This window comes from Eptatretus burgeri, chromosome 8 (assembly GCF_056783735.1).
Source record: "Eptatretus burgeri isolate ZD-2024b chromosome 8, Ebu_testis_v1, whole genome shotgun sequence".
Classification (NCBI taxonomy): Eukaryota; Metazoa; Chordata; class Myxini; order Myxiniformes; family Myxinidae; genus Eptatretus; species Eptatretus burgeri.
The window spans coordinates 98279329-98304797 of NC_140968.1; the positions used below are offsets into that span (position 1 = coordinate 98279329).

General features: G+C 46.0%; 1 protein-coding gene across 5 annotated transcripts in view; it reads left to right on the forward strand.

The window, feature by feature from the left end:
• The first annotated feature begins 2585 nt into the window (after positions 1-2585).
• Positions 2586-25469, forward strand: part of HSF1 (heat shock transcription factor 1) — a 61096-nt gene continuing 38212 nt past the window's right edge. For 3 of the 5 annotated variants that reach the window (XM_085893164.1, XM_085893166.1, XM_085893165.1), the window contains exons 1-3: positions 21910-21993; positions 23185-23293; positions 23689-23816. In XM_085893164.1, coding sequence (XP_085749290.1) covers positions 21925-21993; positions 23185-23293; positions 23689-23816 — 306 coding nt within the window. In that variant the 5' untranslated portion in view covers positions 21910-21924. Of the gene's footprint in view, positions 2843-21909; positions 21994-23184; positions 23294-23688; positions 23817-25469 lie in introns of those variants that run through there. The other 2 variants (XM_085893167.1, XM_085893169.1) reach the window with 1 other exon arrangement.

Sequence of the window (25469 nt, forward strand, 5' to 3'; positions counted from 1 at the left end):
TCCCAATTTCGAGCTGAATCTCGGAGCCGGTTGTAAATTTCAGAATGAAATTTTGCATCAATAATGTTAAAGTTGAAGAATCTGGGGTTTACCTAATTTTATTTGACTTTAACCGAATTTTTTGGTCATGACCCAATTCTAGATATTTTCACATTTTTCATCATAACTCGACTCGTTTGTCCCATTGGAACAATATTGACCTCTCTCGATAGCCTTGGCCCGAGAGTAAGATGCATTTATTCTTATTTGCCAGATCCCCCCCCCCACCCCGAGTTATAGGTCAAGGTCAAATGACAGTCTGAAAAAAAAAATTACTCAATTTTGCCAATGCGGAATCTCAAAGACCGCTTGGCCTTCCGAGATGGCCTGGCATCATAATAGTATACCTGCACTGAGGTTGTGCACCTGAAATTTGATCAGTGTCTTTGACCTAAAAAAAAATTCGGATTGACCTAATTAACAAAAAACACGTTTTTGATCAAAAAAATTATTTCCCTCCAATTTTCATGATGTTGACTTTTATGGATAGATTATAGATCATAATTTACACTCTCCTGAAATGTTGAAGGTCAAGGTCATATACCGATCCGAAAAAAAACAAAAACATACCATCATTGGATCCTGTGCCAAGGGTAAGGTGCGGGCGATCACCCAGGGGACGCCTGGGGGAGACTTCCCCTTGCTGGTCGTAGATATCGAGTTAAGAGTTGTATATTGATCGTTCAGATGGGTTTTATATCTTTATTTATTGTTTTGTCCATTATTTTTTGCCATTTTCCTTTTCTATTGCCCATGAGATTCACAGACAAAAATATCCTCACTATAATTCACGGACCAGTGTTTGTGTGTTTGTGTGTGTCTGTTTGTTGGGATTCGCTAGATATCCGTTATTGTCGGGTTTTCCGTGTGTGTGTGTGTGTGTGGTGTGTGTGTGTGTGTGTGTGTGTGTGTGTGTGTGTGTGTGTGTGTGTGTGTGTGTGTGTGTGTGTGTGTGTGTGTGTGTGTGTGTGTGTGTGTGTGTGTCCAACGCGAGGCTCCACAGCACAAACCAGCAAACCGATTTTGATGAAACTTGGCGAACAGGTGCCATATGTGCTGGGAGTGTGCACGTTTGAGTTTCGTTGCTAAGCAACCACCCGTTGCTATGCAGCGGCCGAAAAACCGCGTTTTAAGAACCCAAACGCTATTCAATACTTGTCCTTCAGTTTTGAATGTAGAGAAACGAGATTTCAGAATTAAACACTTCGAGATATTTAGAAAATTTTACTCGAGCCGATTTTTGATTGAGGTTTTATTTTTCAAATGGTAGTCCTGTAAGGAGTGCCAGTTGGCAAAATATGCAATAGGAAAAATCTTGCCAGGCAGAGGAACAATTGTATGTGAACCAATACGTCTTGGCAATGAATCTTCTTGGCAATGAATCTTCGTCGGTGGATCGGTCAGAATGAAAAGCATCGCATCCAGCGCTTCGATCCTAGCGGATCCCTCGTCGCCTACCGGCTTGTTTGTGTGTTTGTTTGTGTTGTTTGTGTGTTTGTGTGTGTGTGTTTGTGTGTTTGTTTGTGTGTGTGTGTTTGTGTTGTTTGTTTGTGTGTGTGTTTGTGTTGTTTGTGTGTGTGTTTGTTTGTGTGTGTTGTTTGTGTGTGTGTTTATTTGTGTTTGTGTGTGTTTATTTGTGTCTGTGTTTGTGTGTTTGTTTGTGTGTGTGTTTGTGTTGTTTGTGTGTGTGTTTATTTGTGTTTGTGTTGTTTGTGTGTGTGTGCTTGTTTGTGTTGTTTGTGTGTGTGTTTGTGTGTGTCTTTCTTTGTGTTTGTTTGTTTGTGTGTGTGTGTGTGTGTGTGTGTGTGTGTGTGTGTGTGTGTGTGTGTGGCTGTGTGTGTGTGTGTGTGTGTGTGTGTGTGTGTGTGTGTGTGTGTGTGTGTGTGTGTGTGTGTTGTTGACTTGAGGTGCAGATTCTCCATGTGAATGTTAAATGTGTATCGTGTAGCCGTGTAGCTAACACCTCCAGGTGCGAGACGGTATTACAAGTCTTCACCATTTTCAGTGCAGTGTGTCCCGTCCCCATGGATGGATGGATGGATTGGGGGTGGGGGGGGGATAGGGATATTGAGGTGCAGATTCTGCATGCTCTCAGTTGTCTATACACCGCCCAAATAAATGTATGCATCATAAGAACGTGTTACGTGCTTGGAACAAGATCGCCCGGAGGGAAGCTGCTCCGCTGCCGTGTAAAAATCGGTGAATTTTCCTTCGCTCGTTCTTTGAACTCCTTTTCGTGTTTGGTGACCAGCTTTTAATAGTGATCGTGAATAAACAATATTGCGTATTACTATTTGAAAACACGAAATGAGAGAAAAGCCAACATTTCAACGAAACGAATTATTATTATAAATAGATAAAGATCAAGCAATCCTCATACTCTGTGTCATGGCCGCAGCGGTGTAGTTCGCATCAGTATCCGATCGCTCTCGGACGGAAGTTCCGAGCAGATTGAGACACATAACTCCTAAAATATCATCAGTAAGTTAAAACGGAGTCGAGTTGTTTTCCTTGAGCTTGTATGAGAAGTTTTTTTTCCCAACACGATGAAATAATCTTGTAAACCGGAAATCGTGTCCGGCGTCCCTTCATCGCGCGTGTGTGTGTGTGTGTGTGTTTGTGTGTGTGGTCTCGCATGTCGGTCCACAGCGCACGCTCCGGTCATCTGTTCACGGTCCCACGTACCTGATATCCTCGCTCGGGGGACATGGACGGCCATGGGGGCATCGTGCCTGCTTTCCTCACCAAACTGTGGACTTTGGTGGACGACACGGAGACCAACGAGCTCATCTCGTGGAGCGCGGTGCGTGTCCCTGTCGCTATCCCTGTCCCTGTCCGTGTCCCTGTCCGTGTGCGGCCTGCGCTTCACAATGAACCTGTAAACTCGCCTCGTCGTCTTGACAACCCGCTGTGACTAGATTCCGTGGCTAGGCCGTGTGTGTCGCCTTCCCCACCGCGTGACCGTTTAACCATCCCGTGAGTCCTCGGACATGTCCGTCCCTTGTAATGTCACAGCGAGCAGGGATCTCACGTCTGACACGTCATGTCCGAGTCCTGTTTGTCCGTGCTCGTTGTTTTTTTTATAAAGGAACCCTTGCTCGCTTGGTGGGAATTGTTGTTACATTCTGGAATCGTCGTCACGAAACGTTGTTGGGTTTCTCTCCCCGCGTCAAGAAGTGGCGTCCACGTTCAACTTTACCACATGCCAGAGTGTGTGTGACCCAAAGCTTCCCCTTCCCGCCAATTTGGCCTCCTCTTCTTCGTCTGTGTCTGCTCGGGTTCCACAAATGGTGCCCCCCCCCCCCAAACAACCTTCCCCAAAACCAGGCAGGATCTGCTTTGCGCATCGCCGGAGGTGAGATCCTCACAAGATGTGTTTGTGGACCATTCCTGGGATGGCACCACGTCCCGCCGTAATCCGCATGCCCAACTAATGGATGAGGAGGTCACTCTTTCTAGTGATCCCCCCACCCCCCCCTTACCCTCCACAGCTGTCGGTCTTCCACCTTCTGCCAACATTCATGTGGGTTAAGGCAAATCTCATTTGCACACTGGCTTCACCAACAAGGTCTTGGTGGCCCTTTGAATGTGGCTCCAGGTTCGATGGTGTCGGTGACCGTGGTAAAGGTTCATGGTGAATTCTAGGGAGATTTGAGCTCGAGACGACACTCCCCCTCTTTGGATACGTCCGCCGCTTTAGTGAACACGGTCGGCATCCATGCGGTATCACCTGCTGTGGTTTGTGGTTCCTTGCAGCACATGCTGTCGGTTATTATTCGATCGTGATGCTTCTTGTACGTTTATGATCTGCGCTACATTGTCCGTCTGCATGGATATGTTTGTGAGCATATTATGAAATGACTTAAATGTTTGCAAATCATACAAGGCACTTAGCCTGGTGTTGGCTTTGCGGTTAGGGTGGCGGCTTGGGATCCTAGGGTCCTGAGTTCAATCCCCGTTGGCTGCTGAATTAAAATACACCAGGAGGTTGACCCAGCCTAGCATCCTTCCGAGGTCGGCAAACATGAGTACCAGTCAGTGTACTGCTAAGGGGGACACTGCATCAGCGGCATAGCCACGTCCCAACCAATGATGCAACCAGCAGCCACAGGCTGCAATTGATGGAGAGATACAAGGGACTTTGACAGTGGAAGAGGCCATTTGACCCAACATGCCTGCACCATATATTTATATTTTTATTTTTAATTTTTTGGTACAATATCAAGGCTCGTATGAGAGCTAAGACGCAGAGCGTATAACAAGGGGAGCAGGAGACAGGGGTGGGAGAGAAGCACAAAACAGTGTGGAACAGAGACATTAGGAGATAGCTGTGGAAGAGAGAGGGATGGGGTGGCGTACACGGGGTAAACAAGATGGACACTACAGGGACTTTCAGGAAGGAAAAAGGGAATTTGAAGGAGGTGTGTTTGGGTTGGATTAGTGGGGGTAGAAAAGATCATGGTTTTGGATGGGGGAAGATAAGAGATGGTGGTGAACAGCTGTTTTGAAGACCTGGAGGGAAGAGTGTGTGGGAGTTTGTTCCAAAGGTGGGGAAAAAGAGGAATTAAAGAGTGAATGTGAGCAGTGATTTGTGATTTTGGTAGTTTTACCAGAAGGGGGTTGCCAGTGGACCTTGATCACCCTGTGCAAATATGGGTTGGCCTGATAGCAGACAGAGCGGAGTGGGGGTAGGGGGGAGCGAGGCCTGAGAGGACATGGTAGAAGACAGACATACCACCAACCTGACTGCAGTGAGAGACCCAAAGACTCGGCCTCATCCTGGGAGATGCCAATAATCCTAAATGCCTTGGTTTCCACAGCGTGAAGCCGAGAAATGTGAGAGGCAGGAGCACCAGCCCAGAGGGGAGAGCAGTACTCCATCAGGCTGTGGATGAAAGCTTTGTCAGTGGTCAGGAGCTCAGGTGGGCTCAGGAAGGACTTTGCACGACAGAGGATGCCCAGTCGGCGACTGGCTTTGGAGGCCAACTTGGAAATGTGGTTTTCCCAGGAAATATCATGGCAGACAGTGAGACCAAGAAGTTGAGAAAGTAGGTGGGGGGGGGGGTTCTAGACCGTCCTTTCGGAGAGACATGGTGAGAGTGTGAGATTTGTCTGGATTGAAGGACATGTTGCACATGTTGGACCAGTTTGTGATTTTACCCAGATCTGCAGAGAGCGAAGAAGATGATGCTTGCCGGTCTGAGGAATGACAGATAGTACGGCAGAGGGTGGAGTCATCGGCAAAGAGATAAAGAGGATTTTCCAGAGTCTGAGAGATCATTGATGAAAACCAGAAAATGAACAGGGCCGAGAACGTTGCCTTGCGGAATTCCAGCCTGGACAGGAAGAGGGAATTGGAGAACTCCATTTACGGTCACACGTTGAATGCAACAGGAGAAGAAGTCTGAGATCCATGAGTGGAGATGGCCTTTGGATACCATAGGAAGAGAGTTGGTGAGCAGGGCGGGGTGTCAAAACATATTGAAAGCACACGATATGTCTTGGGATATGGCTCTGATCTCATGTTTGGCATTGAGGAGAGGAAGGATTTAATGTCAGAAGCTATGATGGATTCCATAACCATGCTGATGATTGGGAGAAGGCTGATTGGTCTGTAGTTGCAAGGATCTGTTTTTGCACCTTTTTTATGCAGAGTGGTAATGTTTGCTGATTTCCAAGCACATGTCAGATGACTTTGAGCAAATGAGAGGGTGAATAGAACAGAGAGAGGGTGAGCAAAAGCAGCAGAGCAGGTTTTTAGGACACATGGGCTGATGCCATCTGGACCTGTTGCAGAATCTGAGTCGAGGTTTGACAGCAAGCTCTCCACCTTGTCAGCAGAAAGGGCACAGAGTCTAAGAACAGCTGGCTATGACTGGGTAAGGTGGGTACAGAAAGCGATGGGTTCGGGACACAATATTTCGAAGCAAACGCCGAGTTTAGGCATTCAGCCTTTTCACGTGCAGTGTCAGCTGTGCGGCCATTTGAAGTAAGGAAGGGGATGGAGGAGGAACATACACCAGAAACAAACTTAATTAGACACCACCAGGATTGGGAGAAGGGAGATAGGTTTGAGAGTTCAGACTTGAGATTAGAAAGATGTTGTTTTCTGGCTCTCCTGAAGGTAGCACTTGTTCCGACCTTTGTGGAAGGAACTGAGATTGCCTTCAGTAGGATTAGCCTTCCATGAGGTGAAGGCAAGTTGTTTTACGACAACTGCCTCACCATAAGTTTAAATGTACAAAGGGCAGGAGGAAGTGTCGGACAACTGAAGACGAGATGAGATAAATCTGTGCATGAGCGAGAGAGCAAGTTTCTTTATAAAAATTCCCAGGATGAGTTGATGTTGGATGACGTAGAGATGTGAGACCAGTCTAGAAGTTTGATGGCTGCTTGAAGTCCTTGCCAGTTGGCCTGAGTGAAATGCCAGACTCGACTGTGCTGAGGTGATTCTCCAATAACACCAAGACAGATGCCGACTTTGACAAACATTTGGTAAACACATTGATATATTAATAACACATTGATTCAATCTCTCCGTTTTTATTCCCTGGGGTGGGGGGAGGGGAGAACAGTTGGACAGAGACATCACCAGGGAGTTCTATTTATGACCTCCACCACCAAAAGTGGACGGAGGCTATATTTTTACCCGTTTGTCTGCTTGTCTGTCTATGAGCAGGATATCTCAAAAAGTTATTGACTGATTTGGATGAAACTTGTTGGACAGGTTGGGTGTAGGTCAAGGACAACTTGATTCAATTTTGGTGAAGAGCGAGATTGTAAGAATTTTCAATATTTTTAAAAGTGATTCTTCACCATTGAGAGGTTAGCCTTGTGTTGGCTTCATGTTTAACGGTGGCTGGCTTAATATCTCAGGGTCTTGAGTTTGAGCCCCAGTCATGCTGTTAAATAACACCTGGTGGGGATGACTCAGCCTGTCATCCTTCTGAGGTCAGCAAAATGAGTACCAGCTTACTGGAAACAAGTACCACTCCATCAGCGGCACAGGCATGCTCCGAGCAATGATGCATGAAGCAGCCACAGGCCACATACCAAATGATGATAATGACCATCGAGAGATGGGACCAAAAACGAGATAGCATGATGTATCAAAAAGTTGCAGACGAGATATGACAAAACTTGGTGGGTTAGTTGGGTCCATGACAAGTACAAGCCAATCCTATTTTTGTTGAGGTCCAGATACAGATTCGGCCGATCTGTGGGACACAAAACGTAAACTGTTCAGCCTGGCGAATGTATGCACTTTCCCGAGTGGCATTCACGTTTTCTCTGTGTCATTAGTCTCCATATCCATGGTTGTGTTTGGTCTCTGTCTCTCGGGCCTGGTTTTGTCTTTTTATGGCATTGTTTGCCTGTTACTCTTTCTTGAATGAGTGGTGCCACTGCAAAGCACATGGTATTGATTTCCTTCAAGGAGGGGGGTGTCGTGTGTGTGTGTGTGTGTGTGTGTGTGTGTGTGTGTGTGTGTGTGTGTGTGTGTGTGTGTGTGTGTGTGTGTGTGTGTGTGTGTGTGTGTGTGTGTGTGTGTGTGTGTGTGTGTGTTAGTTTAAATTACTGCCCCCCCCCCAAAAAAAACCCTCAAAGTTATTGTGACTTGTTCTCTGCAGCAGAGACAGCACACTCACATAGTGTTTCCCCCTTGCTGTCCATGGAGTGACATGCTCCACTGGCTCCTTAAATAGCATCGGATGCATCCTGTGAAGGTTATCATAAGACACTCATATTCTGCAGGAAGTTCCGTGAGCAAGTTTGTTGAACGCTCCCTGAGCCGGCCTCCTCTCAACCAGGGGTTTTACTCACATCCGCATCTTTCTCACTGGCACGCCGTTGGTGATGTATTAGCATTCGTGCCAAAGCAGCAATATTTCGAGCTTTCCCCTTTTCATCCTCTCCCTGCATTTTATTTATTATCCCGCCCCCCGGAGGGAGGGAGCGGGATATTGTAATCGTCCGGTTTGTTACTTACGAAATCTTAAGATTGAGATTAAGACAAAAGACAAACAAACAAACAGAAACGGAAGTGATAAATATACTTACGAAATCTTAAGATTTCGTAAGTATATTGATGACTTCCGTCCTCTGTTTTTTACTTACGAAATCTAAAGATTTCTAAAGATCTAAAGAAATCTAAAGATCTAAAGAAATCTAAAGATTTCGTAAGTATATTTATCACTTCCATTTCTGTTTGTTTGTTTGTGTGTTTGTTACTTACAAAATCTAAAGATTTCGTAAGTATATTGATGACTTCCGTCCTCTGTTTGTGTGTTTGTGTGTTTGTTTGTAGGTACGATAACTCGAGAACGGAAGAAGCTACCAATGTCAAATTACACCACGTGATTCAGGAGGGTGATGGCTAGCGCTGATTAGATTTTGGTCAAAATCGGTCAAAGGTCAAGGTCATAGTGAGGTCAAACATAATTCCGTAAATTCACGTGGAGAAATGGAGTATTTTTGCTTCGCTCGACGTTACGAGTTCGATTTAACTTCGATTTTAATTTTGTCTTCGGGTTTTGCGATCGCTTAGGACGCTTAAAACTCGGTTGTCGAAATTGTGGTAAAAATCGGATGTTTTGGAGACGTTTTAAGATTGTATAAAAAATATTTCACTCGCGCATCAAGGGTCGTCACGTGATGCAGTGCACTCGAGCAGACGCGTCGTTGAGTCACGTAAAGTTTTTCTGTGTGCGCGCTGACGGCGTTTTCGATAAAGATGGTGTTAAAAAGTCACTTTTTATCCCAATAAAGGTTATCTTCGCATGCCTTACTCGCTGAGCCGTTGGATTACGTAAAGATTGTTGATGGATGGCCGAATATTACAGTTTTGTGACTTTGATAAAATAATATTGAATAATTGCATGGAGAAATGGAGAGTTTTTGCTTCGCTCGACGTTACGAGTTCGTTTTAACTTCGATTTTAATTTTGTCTTCGGTTTTTGTGATCGCTTAGGACGCTTAAAACTCGGTTGTCGAAATTCTGGTAAAAATCGGATATTTTATGAGATTTATGTCGGGTGTCGTATCTGACTGAGGTATTTTGCACTGAAGATTATGCTAATGAGGGGGATTGTAACACACGGCATTACGCGCTCGTTAGGTCATCTCTATCATCTCAGTAGAAATGACCTAATAATAAGTCTCGAAGTCTGTCCGTACGTCCGTCCGTCCGTCCACAATCAAACCGAGTGGAGACAAATAACCAATAGTGGAATGGATAGAGGTCAATGAGACATGCACAACGATATAACTTTCAAGGTCGTCCAAGGTCGAGGTCAACGTCATGAGGCTGTTAAAGTTGCGAAAATCGTCGATTTCAAATCGTATCTCCTCCCTCATTTATCAAGAGAGATCAAATGTTATTAGTGATTCAGATACTATGGACTATTATCTAGAACAATGCGAGCCATTTTTTTGAAATTTGCTCTCGTTCCGATTTTATAGCCCTTCAAACTTCGCACTGATTCCCCATTTGGGCCGTTCATAAAGTACATACAAAAAAAAGTATTAAATTAAGAACCGGAACTCTCCGAGACAAATATTATATTTGAAGCTTTTGTCAGATTTAACTAAAACAATGGAACACAAGTTTATATGCACACTTGCTTTCATTTATGACATTAACATTGTCTTGAATGTCAATTTGTACTTTTATTTTCATAAATGACGTGCAGTGATATTAAAAGAAAAAGGTAAATTACACCACTAGGGACTGCATCGTCATGACTTACAAACATCGGTTCATAAGGAACTGCTGGCTTTGCAAGCGATTAGCGATGTATGAGGGGGTGGATGGGTGGTTTAAAGCCCGCGTACGGCCTGAGACGGGTGGGTGGTTTAAAGCCCGCGTACGGCCTGAGACGGGTGGGTGGTTTAAAGCCTGCGTACGGCCTGAGATGGGTGGGTGGTTTAAAGCCCGCGTACGGCCTGCGTTCAGGGTGTGTGGGTGGTACGACGGCTGCATACATACTTTATGAAAGTGGTGTCAGACTACATGAAAGCGTTTCAGAAGATGAAGGTGAGCCTGTCGTCATCGCGAGGGGGAAAAATATCCCCGTTCACAGGAACATTTTAGACGTGATGTTGAATCCGTGGACGTCAATAATTGTTCCATATTACTGTATTACCATAGTTAATAATTACTGATGCATTTGAGATAAATCTACAGTTCGTTGTAATCTTCAAGTATTGTGATGTGATATGAGACACATAAGGGGGTGGGTGGGGGTCACTAGCCTACATAAAGAGGGGGTGGGTGGGGGTCACTAGCCTACATACAGAGGGGGTGGGTGGGGGTCACTAGCCTACATACAGAGGGGGGTGGGTGGTTTTGAAACCTGGAAGTAGAGCGTACGTACTTTATGAACTGCCCCTATTCCAGTCTGGCACAGTTACTTACTTTCGACCTCGAGCAGAGATGACCGGCACTCCCGCTCGGGGGTATTTTTTTTAAAGTCGATTTCAATCCTGTCTTCACTTTTGGTAAGGGTTAAGTATGCTTAATACTCGGTTGTCGAAATTCTGGTAAAAATCGGATGTTTTATGAGATTTATGTCAGGTGCCATATCTGAGGCTTAACTGAAGATTATGCTAATGAGGGGGATTGTAGCACATGGCATTACACGCTCGTTTTAAAGTCAATTTGCATGTTAATCATATCTATGTTTGGGACAGTACATGTTGAACAATATTTTACTGACAACTTTAAATTTTATTGATATTAGAACATTTAGTAAACTGAATGTTCATTCCAACAAAATATATATTTAATTTCCAATACATTATGAGTAGTTCACAATATGTGCTGTTTGAAAATTGCATAGTCTATGCCAAATGTCAATCATGTATCGGTTGGCTGCTGCTGCCATATAGATCAGCTGGGTGAGTTAGCAATTGCAGTTGAGAAATGTGTTGAATCCACGGCAAGTATTTTCACATACAAGTTTATAGATTAATTAAAAGTATAAGATAAATTAACTTGTCAACTTGATCTGCTGTAGGATTCACCTTTTGTGGCTCTTAACCGTCAAGTTGACGATTTCGTAAGTACCAGTCTATGACTGCTCGTTTGTTTGTTTGTAGGCACGATAACTCGAGAACGGAAGAAGCTACCAATGTCAAATTACACCACGTGATTCAGGAGGGTGATGGCTAGCACTGATTAGATTTTGCTCAAAATTGGTCAAAGGTCAAGGTCACAGTGAGGTCAAACATAATTCCGTAAATTAATGTGGAGAAATGGAATATTTTTGCTTCGCTCGACGTTACGAGTTCGTTTTAACTTCGATTTTAATTTTGTCTTTGGTTTTTGCGATCGCTAAGGACGCTTAAAACTCGGTTGTCGAAATTCTGGTAAAAATCGGATGTTTTGGAGACGTTTTAAGATTGTATAAAAAATATTTCACTCAACGCGTCACGGGTCGTCCCATGATGCAGTGTGCTCGAGCAGGCGCGTCATTGAGTCACGTTAAGGTTTTGCGTGTGCGCGCTGACGGTGTTTTCGATAAAGATGGTGTTTAAAAGTCATTTTTTATCCCAATAAAGGTTATCGTCGCATGCCTGACTCGCTAAGCCGGCGGATTATGTGAAGATTTTTGGTGGATGGCCGAATATTACGGTTTTGTGACTTTGATAAAATAATATTAAATAATTGCATGGAGAAATGGAGATTTTTGCTTCAGTCGACGTTGCAATTTTTTGATGGTTTGGTACAGAATCATCGGAGAAACTTCTGGTTTGCGTCGCTACCTTTACTAGAGACAGCTTTTATTAGACAAGGTCAGAGGTCAAGTTGACGATTTCGTAAGTACCAGTCCATGACTGCTTGTTTGTCTGTCTTTCTGTTAGCAACTTTACGGCAAAACGGCTTTCGCAAACACTATCAAATTTAATCCACAGGTGGGCAATGAACCTTGGATGATCCCATTAACTTTTGGGTCCAAGTGGATCAAAGGTCAAGGTCACAAAGATCAAAATCGTTTTTCGCTCATAACTTCGTCAAAAATCATCTGATTTACTTCAAACTAAGCTTATATTGAATCTTATTCTATTTGTCACTTATAATCCTACCCATTCCTAAGGTGAAAAATGCATATTTGTGAAGATCGGTCAGGTCCGAAGTTTTGGGGGTTATGGCCATCGGTCAAAATTACAAATTTCCATTAAAACTGAAACATGGTTACGAAAATACAACTTTACGGGAAAACGGCTGGCTCAAACACTCAAACGGCTGGCCACATCCGGCCGATCAGTGGGATACAAAACGTAAACTGTTCAGCCTGACTGAGGTATGTGCTCCACAGAGTGCCGTTCTGGTTACCTCCGCCATCTGCTATGCACAGAGATGATATTGTTGCGGGGCCGGGTATCAGCGACGAGCACGACTGCTCGATGGTGCTGCAGGGTCGACTCCACTGATCACCCGGAATTTATAGGTCGTCACCCCGGATAACTCCGGAGCCGACGGGTCCCTTATCAGACCGGAGTTCGCCACTCTGTCAACCACGTGGGGTGGGGTCGATTGCCAATTTAAAATTACCTAAATACCCACGTCGTCCAACGACCGGGGAAATTCACCCTTGACGATGCTCGTACGGAACGAGACGCTAGCGTACTCGAACCGTTTGCGACCCGAGCGGACGGTCACCGAGCTTTCGTCGGTCCAAATGTCCCTTTACAGCAGCAACAGCCTGGCTAATTCTCCAACACGCACCATGTTAAACCAATACAAAAAAGACAAAAACAAACCGATACATTTAACACATGGGTTTATTTATATTGGGGCAGGGGGGCACGTAAGAAGCAGTGTTATCCGAATAATAAGAGGCACGTATGTACAGCAAGGCACTTATACAATAACGACTTACGAAACTGGCGCCACACACACACACACACACACACACACACACACACACACACACACACACACACACACACACGAAACGGACCCAAAGTTGTCTTTATTGAGGCCTCCAGCTCGGAGGGAAGGTGAGCTGAAGACAGATTCTGCCTCGGACCTGTCCACCTCGTGTGGTCTTCGCACTGAGTCGAACCGGGCACCAGCGAGAGGCGAGCCGAATCCAGTGGCTGGGCGTGGCGCACAACCCCCGCGGCTCTCGTGGGAGATCGTGTCTCTCAAGCTCTTGATCATGAGGAGGAGGAAGAGGACGAGGAGCTCCGTCCGAACATGCCACACCCTTATTCACCCTGTCTCCAGGGCGGGGGGGGGAGGTGGGACGCCTCCGCCCCTCCCGCTCTCCCTTACTGGACGGTTTTGGAGCGCAGAACTGCTCGTCGCCCAGTGGTTGGCCAAAACACGCGGCAATTCCGTTGATTGGCCCGGGGCGTGGTGACGTCACGCGGACCCCTTTCCTCCTGTCGCGGGATCTGGTTGGCTGAGCGGTGGTCACCCCACCCGTAGCATGCTGATTGGTCGAGGGCCGCCCCGAGGCCCCTCCTTGAACTCCACCTTCTTCCCAAGGACCGCCCTCCAACAGGAAGTTGAGCAACATGTTTCTGCGTGGGCTCCGCCTACGTACGTGCTGCCACGCACGTAGGCATGGCGTCGGCCAAAGCGAGGTTAAGGTGATGCTGGTGTTGTCGTACTGATCAGGGGTGTAAAATAAAAGAAAACCCTGACTATCAAAGTAACTCAGCGCAAGTACATTTATTCACCCATTAGACGAGGGAAAGGGAGCTATCTATCCACATTCACTTATCGAAATAACTGAGCTATAGGACCTGAATGTTGTGTGCTCATGGCTTCCAGATTCGCAACAATATTTACACCCGTTTGTTTGTTCGTGTCCAGGATATCTCAAAAAGTTGTCGACGGATTCAGATGAAATTTGGTGGGCAGGTTTGGTGTGTGATAAGGACAAATTAATTCGATTTTTGGTGAAGATCCGAATCCGGATCTGGATACGAGAATTATTTAATTTTTAAAGTGATTCTTCACCATTGAGAGATAAGGCCAAAAACAATATATAGCATGATATTTCAAAAATGTATTGAGCCCGATATGTTCTCGTGGATTAGGCATTATATGGCAGAGGTATGTGCTCTCCCGAGTCCCCTTCTAGTTTACGCTGTTGTTACTGAATAATCCCGAGATGACGGAATTTCGCAAGATTTTGAAGGAAAACATCCATAATTATATACTTTTAATGATGTGTGTGTATATTTGGATCAGGAAGAAGATAATTGGTTTAGGGTTGTTTCTTGGCACAATAATACTTACTCATGTTCACTTTGGAGTTGCAATTTAATGGTGTTTCCACATATCTCACGGGATTGTGAGTTTGACAGGCGACCATGATTGGCCATAACATGTTGGAGCCTTGCTGTTGCTGGTTCGATCATGATTTCATTGATCAAACTCGCTCGTGTAATGGTTAGACTGTTAGAGCATCTGCTCCGAGTCTGGGAGGTTGGCGGTTCAAACCCCGGCCGAGTCCTCCCAAAGACTTTTTTTTTTAATGGAATGTGCTGCTTCTTTGCTTTATGCTCAGCATTTAAAAGCATAAAGCAGGGACAGTCCCCATAGATTGGCATCCATGGAGAGGAGTGTGGTGAGAAAAGCAGCACCAGTGTTGTGACGTTGCTGGTACCCACAGTCTCCCAGGAAGTGACGGTACTTCCCCCAAGCTCAGTGGCTTAAGTGTTTGTTTCATCAGGATGTCCATGTGTGTGTGTGAGTCGCAACTCCATTACGAGCCTTAGACCTTGAATTAAAAAAAAATTAAAAGTCGGTGATGGCATGATGGTTGGGTGGATATGGTTGGGTGAACAGTTAAATATTCCGCTGTTTTGATGAGGTAATTAATAAATATGTAATGATCGATGTGGGAATATCCTTTTGCTTTCATGAGCTGGAGGAGATGAGGACAGAGAGTTGGGGTTTGGCATGTTGGTCGGGGGGCAGCAGAGCAAAGTTGGGACAGGGAGGACATGTACGAATTCCACTTCCTGAGCCCACCCCTCCAGCGAACTATACCACCTGCCATGGCATACGTAGAGACAGGGTGACTTCAATCTAATGGGTCCCTGGTTGCAGAGAATGCTCGAATATATGTGAGTACATGGACCAAGCTAACCTTGCACACTCCTCCCCTTCCAGTTTTACCAAAGTCCTTCCTTGGCACACTTGAGCTCCTGACCACATACAAAGCTTTCGTCTGCAGCTTGATGGAGTACTGCTGTCCCCTCTCGGCTGGTGCTCCCATCTCTCACCTTTCTCAGATTCACGCTGTGAAAACCAAGACATTTACGATCATTGGTATCTCCCGCGATGAGGCTGAGACTTTGGGTCTCTCACTTTCTCAACGCAGGCAGGTCGGTGGTCTTTCTGTATTCTTTCGTCTCCTCTCCAGCCTCGTCCCGCCCCTGCTCTGTCTGTCCCCCCCCCCACACCCCCTCCCCATATTTCTGCAGGGCACTCAAGGTCTGCCAGCAACCCCCTTCTGGTAAAGCTACCAAAATCAAGAATCACTGCTCACCTTCACTTTCATTCCTCTTTTTCCTGCCTTTGGAACAAACTCCCACACTCTCTTCAATCCCACTCTTCTCTCGATCTTCAAAGCAGCTGTTCACCACCATCTATCTTCCCCATCCAAAACCACGATCTCTTCTTCCCCCGTTAATCCACCCTTAATTAATCCACCATCTCTTCTTCCCCCGTTAAAGACGTTAATCCACTTCGGTCTCCTCTGTCAAGAGCCCACCACCCTCCGCTCTCACTGCAGTACACCGTAGGACGGGCTTGGAGGAATGCAATGCACGAATTACCCTGTAAGCAGGACGAGAATCATTTGACCACAGGTGATGCTCTACCCCCTCACAGATTACTCGCACATAGGCTTCCTTGTCCACCCTTAGCACACGTCCAGTTTTATGCCTCAGCTCCCTGAACAGCTCAGCTCTGCCATTCGTCCATGCCCTGCGACTCTGGTCAATGGTATCCAGTGTCCCTTGAGAGACAAAATTCTTCTTCGTCCTGTGATGAGTTCCAAGACATCCACCGGCAACATCAAGGACGGTGGTCTTGTAGGCACTCCACAACTCTTCAGGATTCCCCAAAGCACCCAGACCCCCGAAATCTCCACTCAGCCTGTTTGCAAGCTTCTCAGCTACCCTCTCATCCTTGAGCTTAGGCATCCAGCCGAGTCTAGGATGGTACCATTCTCCCAGATTTAAGCTGCAACTTCAGAGATGCTACCACAAGCCTGTGGGCGGTATTGAAGAACTGCGCACTCCGGTAAACCCTGCAGTTCTGGATTATCCTCCAGCGACCATCAACGAGCACATGGTCATTCTCCTTTGCCATACTACCAGCGTTGGAATACCAGGTCCAGCGATGAGCCTGTGGGCGCTGAAACCATGAACCAGCCACCCTAAGTCCATGACGTCTTGCAAAGTCAAGGAGCTTGGTGCTGTTCAGGTTCACAGGTCCAGACCTATGGGGACCAACATATGTCTCACAACCCTCCCTATCAGTTCCAATTGATGCACTGAAATCTCCCAAGATGAGAAGAGTATCTGGTCTGGGGCACTGATCAACCACAGACTCGAGCGTGGCATAGAATGTGTCCTTCACGGTGAAATCACTCACCTCAATCGGAGCATACACCGAAACCAAGGAAACGACACCCAAGGCGTGACGAATCCTTCGTCTCGTATATGCTCGTTGACCGGTGTTACCTCAATTATCATTGGTGTCAGCTTATTGGACACAGCCACAGCAACTCCTTGGGCATGGTAACCATCAGAGCGACCAGACCAATAGTAGGTGTAACCACCCACTATGATCTCGCCGCAATCCAGTCTTTGAACCTCAGAGAGAGCTGCAATACCGATGTCCAAACGCTTGAGCTCATATTATAACAGAGACAGGTGATCATCCTCTCTTAGGGATAGGATATTCCAGGCACCCACCCGAAGGTTACCCCGTGGTTTTCCTCCTATCATCAAAGAGGGGGGGTTATCAAACAGGCTTGAGGAGTCATCATCCCGAAGAGGGTGGAGTCATCAGCAAAGAGATAAAGAGGATTTTCTAGAGAGTTTGAGAGATCATCGATGAAAACCAGAAAAAGCACAGGGCCCAGATCACTGCCTTGAGGAACTCCAGCCTGGACAGGAAGAGGGGATGAGGGAATTCCATGAAGGGCCACACATTGGCTGCGACATGAAAGGAAGTCTGCGTGCACATGAGTGGAGATTGCCTTGGATACCATAGGAAGAGAGTTTGGTGAGCAGGGCAGGGTGCCAGACCACATTGAAAGCTCATGATATGTCTAGGGAGATGGCTCTGATCTCATGTCTGGCGTTGAGGACCTCTATTCATTGTTGGGAAAGCAGAAGTAGCATGTCCAGGGTGGAGTAACCTGGTCCAGGGTGAATCCAAATTGATGGTCGGAATTCAAGCCATTGGAGAAGAGGAAGGATTCTATGTCTGAAGCGATGATGGATTCCATAACCTGACTGATGATTGGGAGAAGGCTGATTGGTCTGCAGTTGCAGGGATCTGTTTTTGCACCTTTTTATGCAGGTAGTAATGTTTGCTGATTTCCAAGATGGCAGATGACCTGGAGCAAATGAGAGGGTGAATAGAACACAGAGAGGGTGAGCAAGAGCAGCAGAGCAGGTTTTTAGAACACGAGGGCTGATGCCTTCCTGACTGGTTGCAGGATAAGAGTCGAGCTTTGACAAACTCCACCTTGTCGAGAGAAAGGGACACAGAGTCCAACGACAGCTGGGTATGACTGGGTGTAAGGTGGGTGCAGAAAGTGATGGGTTTGGGACACAAGATTTTGAAGCAAACAGAGTTGAGGCATTCAGCCTTTTCGTGTGCAGTGTCAATAGTGCAGCTATTTGAGGTAAGGGAGGGGATGGAGGAGAAACATACACCAGAAACAAACTTATCCACATGCCACCAGGATTTGGAGGAGGGTGGACAGGTTTGAGAGTTCAAACTTGAGTTTCGAAAGATTTTGTTTCCTGGCTCTCCTCAGGGTAGACACACACTTGTCTTGAGCTTTGTGGAAGGAACTGAGATTACCCTCAGTTGGATTTGCCTTCCATGAGGTGAAAGAAAGTTGTTGCAGGACAACTGCCACGCCACAAGCTTCAGTGTGCCATGAAGCTTGAAAAGCAGTTTTTGAGATGTTGAGGAGTGTACTGATTCAGAGAGTGAGATATCTGTTTGGTTAGAATGGACCCACAGATCTAAGAGCACCACACAGTTTTGGACACCAGAGGAGGAGCTGATAGTAAAGCAGAGGACAGTGAAGAGGTGCAAAGAGAGGAAGTAGGGTTAGGGTTAAGATGGGAGGGGTAAGGAGAGTGTATAACAGGTGAGGAGTCGGGAGGAGGTAGAAGGGAACAACAACTGAAGACGAGATGGGATAAGTCTGTGCATGAGAGAGAGCAAGTTTCTTTGAAAGAATTCCCAGGATGAGTTTATGTCGGAAAGTAGAAATGGTAGACCAGTCTCGAAGGTTGATGGCTACTTGAAGTCCCTGCCAAGTTGCCCGAGTGAAATACCAGGCTCGACGGCGCTGAGGTGATTCTTTACTAACAGCCAGAGAGATGTCTACTTTGACAAGCATAATGCCAGATTAACTGATTGAAGCAGAGGAAGAACAGCAGATATTTTCAGGGAAATTTATAAAAACCAAATCCAGGAAAGATGGAATACCGTTGGTTGAGATCCGGGTCGGGAAGTTGACCGATTATCAGTCCTAATGAGTCGCTGAAGTGCCATGGCAGGTGAGAGAGGTACCCACACCCAGCGAACTGGCATGATGGCAATTAAAGTCACCACATATGAGGAAGAGAGAGATGGGATGAGAGGATGGAAGTTGGTCCATGTTTTCGGAGAGCGAGATGTAAATTGAGTCATCACTGCTTGGAGTGCGGTACAGCACACATATTTACAAAAGGTGGGAGTTGAGGGGAAGCCGTAGCCAAAGGAATTCCTCGGGGTGTGTTGGAGTGAGGGCAATGCATGGAGCATGAGGAATGGAGTTTTTGATGAAGAGAGCAACTCCTCCGCCAGGACGAGGCTCAAGTTTGTCATACCGGAGGAGGGAGTAACTGGGGAGAGATACTAAGGAATCGGAGATGTCTTGAAGCAGGAAAGTTTCTGTGAAGCAGATTGTCTGGTTTGTCAATGGCAACCTGTATGGAAAGATGTCACGTTTGGGTTAGAGCGAAGGCCCCAGATGTTTGAAATCCACACTGCTAAGGAAGAGGGGTTGGGGGGGGAGGAGGCTTTGGGTGCAGGGGGAGGGAGGGGGAGGTTGGGACGAGGGAGGAGAGGGGGAGGTAGGGAGAGTTGTTGACAGTGTGTGGGGTTTGCAGAATAGCTAGGGGAGAGGGCTGGCTGAGGAGGAGTGGGACAAAAGACTCGGTGGTGATGGGATGAGGCACAGTGGAGAGTAACCATAAAGGGGGCAGAGGGAAGTCGAAGAATGGAGGAATGAGTAGGAAGAGAGAATGTCAGGGAAGGAGGCAGCTTTGTGGATGTGAGGGGGGCTTTGAGAAGGGGGAGTGAGGGAGAAAGGTGAGAGTGAAGGTTGGAGGGGGGAGAGAGTGAAGGTTGCTTTGAGAGGGAGGGAGATGAGAGCAGGCACGGCCATGGGGCAGGAGGGTGAGAGTTGAGGAGAGGGGAAGGGTGAGATTTGGTTGTGGTGAGGTGAAGAAGGGAGCGGGCATGGGGAGGCACAACATTTCAGGGGCTGGGAAGAGGGGGAGGTGTGATGAGAGGAAAAAAGAGCATTTTTGAGATGTTGAGGAGTGTACTGATTCAGAGTGAGATATCTGTTTGGTTAGAATGGACCCACAGATGTTAGAGCACCACACAGTTTTGGACACCAGAGGAGGAGCTGATAGTAAAGCAGAGGACAGTGAAGAGGTGCAAAGAGAGGAGGTAGGGTAAGGGTTAAGATGGGAGGAGTGAGGAGTAAGGAGAGTGTATAACAGGTGAGGAGTTGGGAGGAGGTAGATTTGAGGAGGTGGGGTGAATTGGCACTGAAGTTGGAAAAAAGAACGATTAATAATGGAAGTCGAACAAGCATTGAACAGTTGGAGAACTTCCTGATCAACTCATCCAAAAAGTTGTCTTGCTATATCCGTACTGCAAAAACTCCCAACGATGTGGGACTGTGAAAGGCTGAAGGTCGTAGACGGGCTCATTCTGCCCAAACCTTTGTGCTTCTCAACACCCATGGGAAGGTTATATTGTTACGAATCTGGAAGCCATTTGCACACAAATAGACAGCAGTCCCTAAGCTTAGTTATTTTGATAAGTATGTGTTTATAGTTAGAATCTCTCCTTCTGTCTAATGGGAATTTCGTGTGTGTGCTGCGAGTTATTTTGTAGTTAGAATTTATACATCAACTACAACAACAGCCGCACCGTCGCCTCGCTCCACTGTCGCCATTACGCACGTGGCCTGAGGTGAGGAGGTAGGCGGAGCTACAATCGCCTCAGAGCCGACTCCGCCCACGACGACAAGGGCACACCCTTCGTCCAATCAGGAGGCTCATGGCCTCAGAACGGGACTCCACCCAGAAGGGTGGGAGTTGCCCTGCCTACCGAGGACCTGTCCAATGAGGAACGGCCAGTGAATCGCGCGACACAACGTCCAATCAGGAGGCGAGTGGCGAGGAAAGAAATCCCTCCCACCTCACGAGGAACGAATAACAATTGGCGCGTTCTGTCTGGGTCTGGGTCTGCCTCGCCTGGTGTCGTGTGATCCGTGGAAGCTTTTTGGGCCTTGATCGCCTCGTCGTCTCTCGCCTCATTTGCCTTCGTGCTGGCTGGCGTCCGTCGCTGTATCCCTTGTCCCTGGTGCTTGGTGCTGCGTTGAGGCGGTGGGTTCGAGTCCCGCCATCGGACAAGCTCCACCAGACCGCATGAGGCGGACAGGTGCAAGCGCAGGCTCTTGCCCTCAGCTCGCCTTCCCTCCCGAGCTGAAGGGCCAAATAAAGGCTGCGGCCACCATTTCTTTTGGGTGTGTGCGTGCGTGTCTGTGGGCCCAGTCTTTAAGTTGCAATTGTTTAAGTGCCTTGTACATTACTTGCATTTCTGATAGTTGGTTTAACTCTGCTCTTTTTGTGCTCCCATGCCCCATTATAAATAAACCCCCCAATTGTTCAATGTACCAGCTCGTTGTCTGTCACTTTCTTTCATTGGTTTCGCACGGTGCGTATTGGGAATTAGGGAGGCTGTGTGCCGTAAATTGTTCATTTGGACCGACAGATCTTGGTAAGCCCCGCTCGGTTTACACCTGGTTCGGGCTCGGTAAATGGCCCGTTCCACTCGAGGTCCGTCGAGGGTGTGGTTTTCCCCGGTAGTTAGATGATGTGGGTACTTAGGTATATTGAAATTAGGCAATTAACCCTACCCCACGCCATCAAAATATTAGCGACCACGGTACGCTAAGGGACCCGTGACCTTTGGAGTTGTCCGAAGGTTACAACCTGCAATTCCGGGTGTTCGATGGGAGATGGCTCTACTGCTCCACCTGGTGGCCGTTCCTCGCCACCGACCCCGGCCCACAACAATATCTGGGGCTTGCCAATGCACAGTGTGAGTTAAAGGGGGGAGGGTGGAGGTGGGGTGTGTTGGAAGTGGGAGTTGTATGGGATGGGAGTGTTGTTGTAAATATATTTTTCTGTTTGTTTGGTTGCATGGCCATAAGAAAAATTATACTCTTATTTTTACATCTATTGGTGAAAGGAGGTGTGTGTGTGTGTGTGTGTGTGTGTGTGTGTGTGTGTGTGTGTGTGTGTGTGTGTGTGTGTGTGTGTGTGTGTGTGTGTGTGTGTGTGTGTTGTCGTCACCATGGCCACCGCAAGAATGTACTAATGGTGACAGTAAATGCTTCAAAGCCGACTCCTCTCTTCCAGGGATATTTCTCGTATTCCTTTATTTCCGTGAGTCTGACTTGCATTGAGGAACAAAACAATTATTGTTATCCATGTTGAAATTATTACTCTTGTTTAAATGTTGAAAATTATGTTTGTAGACTACTTGAATTGCAGCTTTCCGGTTGGCAACAGCAGGCTAAAAGTGCCTGGCGAGCAGAATCGAGCCACTGAAAACACACACACACACACACACACACACACACACACACACACACACACACACACACACACACACACACACACACACACACACACACGTAAAAAGGCCTCATTTTGCATTCGTATGTCATTCAGAAATTCCCACATTCGGGCCAAAGTTAGATCAAAATGTGACATCAGATGACTGTTATTATTTCAGGGGGCAATATCTCAGTAGCTCGTTCCACCTGCAGAACCAAAATTTTCCAGTAGCACGCCAATGAGTGTGCCAGATTTCATCAAATCGGAGGAGGTTGAGAACATAGTGTACATTTCTTTTGTTGATTTGACACACAATGACCATCCATCCATTGGGACCATACTCTGTGCAGAGCGTTGGTGCTGCCAAAGCAGTCTCCTTGGCTATTGGGCACAATCCTGGACGGGTCGCCACTCCGACACAGGATAACAGCAAGCTGGCACTCATTTTGCCAACCTCAGAAGGATGACAGGCAGTCAACCCCACCTGGTATTAATTCAACAGCCGAGTGGGATTTGAACTCAGGATCCAAGGATCCCAAACCCACCACCCTAACCATTAATCCAACACCAGGCTTACACAATGACCCTCGTGCTGCATCTGGAATAAAACATGTACAACCCTTTTCTTCTTCCTCTTCCTCTTCATCTTCCTCTTCCTCTTCCTCCCGTACCACTGTCCAGATTAATAATTCAAAGCCAAGTTCTTGAAATGTAAAAGGTATCTACAGTATTTTAGAGAAAAAAAGCACCCGTTGAGTCTAGATGTGTGCCCAGCAAATGAAGACACAACTTGTGTGAGCATGTTCTTAATTTGAACTGGCCTGCCACAGTCCTACCAATCGTGAAGCATGTGTCTGCTATTTCTGAGGCTGTTGCTGAATGACATAATAGATGCCCTGGCGATTACCTAAGTGTGGGTGCAGTGAACGATGATCTTGTGAGTACTACACGGCTTCATACACAACGTATGGAATGTTTTGAGTCACACTCCCTTCTTCCCTCCATACTTATTTGCAGAATGGACAGAGCTTCCACGTGTTTGATCAGTCCCGTTTTGCCAAGGAGATTCTGCCGAAATACTTCAAGCACAACAACATGGCCAGCTTCGTGAGACAGCTAAATATGTGTAAGTGCCCGGCGCACCTGCTTGAAGACTGCAGTCTGTCATCTCCAATACATTTGTACATTATCCAAATTTGTCATGATCTGCATAGCTATGATGTATTTATGATATATATATATATATATATATATATATATATATATATATATATATATATATATATATATATATATATATATATATATATATATATATATATATATATATATATATATATATAGCAAGGTGGACGATACATATACATAGACAAAAAGAAGGGCTCATGTTAGAGTGAGATAAATAGGGATGGATTCAGTGAGGTTGTCTTCCCAGCACAGCACACCGACAGTTGGTTTTAGTTGTGACATCATTGGTGTGGTGTTGGAGCTGTGATTGTGATTTGCCGACTGATCCTGCAGATGGTTTCCGGAAGGTGGTCGGGATCGAGCAAGGTGGACTATTCAAGGCCGAAAAGGACGTCACGGAATTTCAGCATATGTACTTTGTTCGTGGGTGTGAAGAACTCTTGGAGAACATAAAGCGTAAGGTGTGGCACATTCAAGTGACCGTATATTTTGACTAATTCCAAGGCTGTTGAAGGATTTTCCTCGAGAACACTGTGCAGGGTGTGTCGTGCAATCGAAAAAGCATTGAAGCTGGGGTTTTGAGGTGTGCAGGGAGGGACAGAGCTCGTCAAGGGGGTTTTGGATTTGTCATCTGATTCGCTAGTTTATTTGTATCCCTCGAGTTCTCAATTTTCTATGAGGATTATCCAAAGCGGACTTTTCCCTTTTTACTTTAAAAATGTACAAATCACCTGTTTATTATATTTATTTTTATTGCCTCCACTGCTGAAAGTAGATGGGAGGTTATGTTTTTGTCCCTGTCTGTCTCTCTGTTTGTATGTCTGTCTGTCTCCATGAGTAGGATATCTCAAAAAGTTATAGAGGGATTCTGGTGAAATTTCATGGACAGGCTGGGTGTGTGACCAGGACTAATTGATTTGTCTTTGGTGAGGATTGAGATCTGGATACTGGAAGTTTTTAAGTGATTCATCACCATTGAGTGATAGGGTCAAAAACTATATATATTTATATATATATATAGATATACTCACGATATCTCAAAAAGTTTCAGACGAAACTTGAACAGGCTGGCTGTTTGACAAGGACAAATTGATTCGATTTTGGTGAAGATCCGGATCTGGATCTGGAATTGTTTCATTCCTAAAAGTGATTCTTCACCATTGAGATTTGGGGCTAAAAACGATATCTATTCACGATATCTCAACACGTTATGGACGGATTCCGACGAAACTTGGTGGATGAGTTGGGCCGGGGAGAAGAACAAGCTGATGAGATTTTCGTGAAGGTCTGGATGCAGATCTGGCTTATCAGTGGGATGCAAAACTTAAAACGTTCAGCCTTGCGGAGGTATGCGCTCTACCCAATACCATTCCAGTTAGCCCGTCCCCCGTACAGCGGGAGACGGGTTTTTGCAATCACTTCTTTGTCTGTCCAGGCCGTAACTTTTTGACCATTTGAGCTTTTGTCATCAAATTTTCGACAAAGCTTTATTATGAGAATACGGAAAAGACAAACTAAGAATTTGGTCAAAAGGTCAAAGGTACCGTTTAGCATAAGGAAAGAAGAAGAAGTCCAAATTAAAAACAGATGGGCTTTGCATTTTCAAATGCTTTCTCGTTCCCCTTGCCAGAGGAGAGGGTATTGCATTTAGGTTTTGTCTGTGTTTGTTTGTCCGCACAGAATGTGAATGTGGTTTTACTCTTGCTTGTTGGATTGACGCAAAATTTTCACTATCGGAGTGACAACGCATGTAGAATGTTTTAATGATAATTATGACATCATCGGCCATGTGGTGTGGCAGCCATGATGGATAAAAGGGAAAAACTTTGGACCTCTGTATATCTGAAACTGTGCCGTGGAAAAAATTGAAATTTGGCATATGGCAAGTATTCCACATGGGGAATGAGTGATTTTTTTTATGCCTTTGCTGACGAAGTCGCCAGAGACATTGTTTTCGGGTTATCCGTCCGTCCATGCTAATTTTCTGTTTTCTCTGAAACCGCTTATCCGATTGACACATTTTCACCGTAGGAGCGACGACTCGTGTGTAATGTTTTCATGATAATTATGACATCATCAGTCACGTGGTTCGACAGCCATATTTTTAAAATATA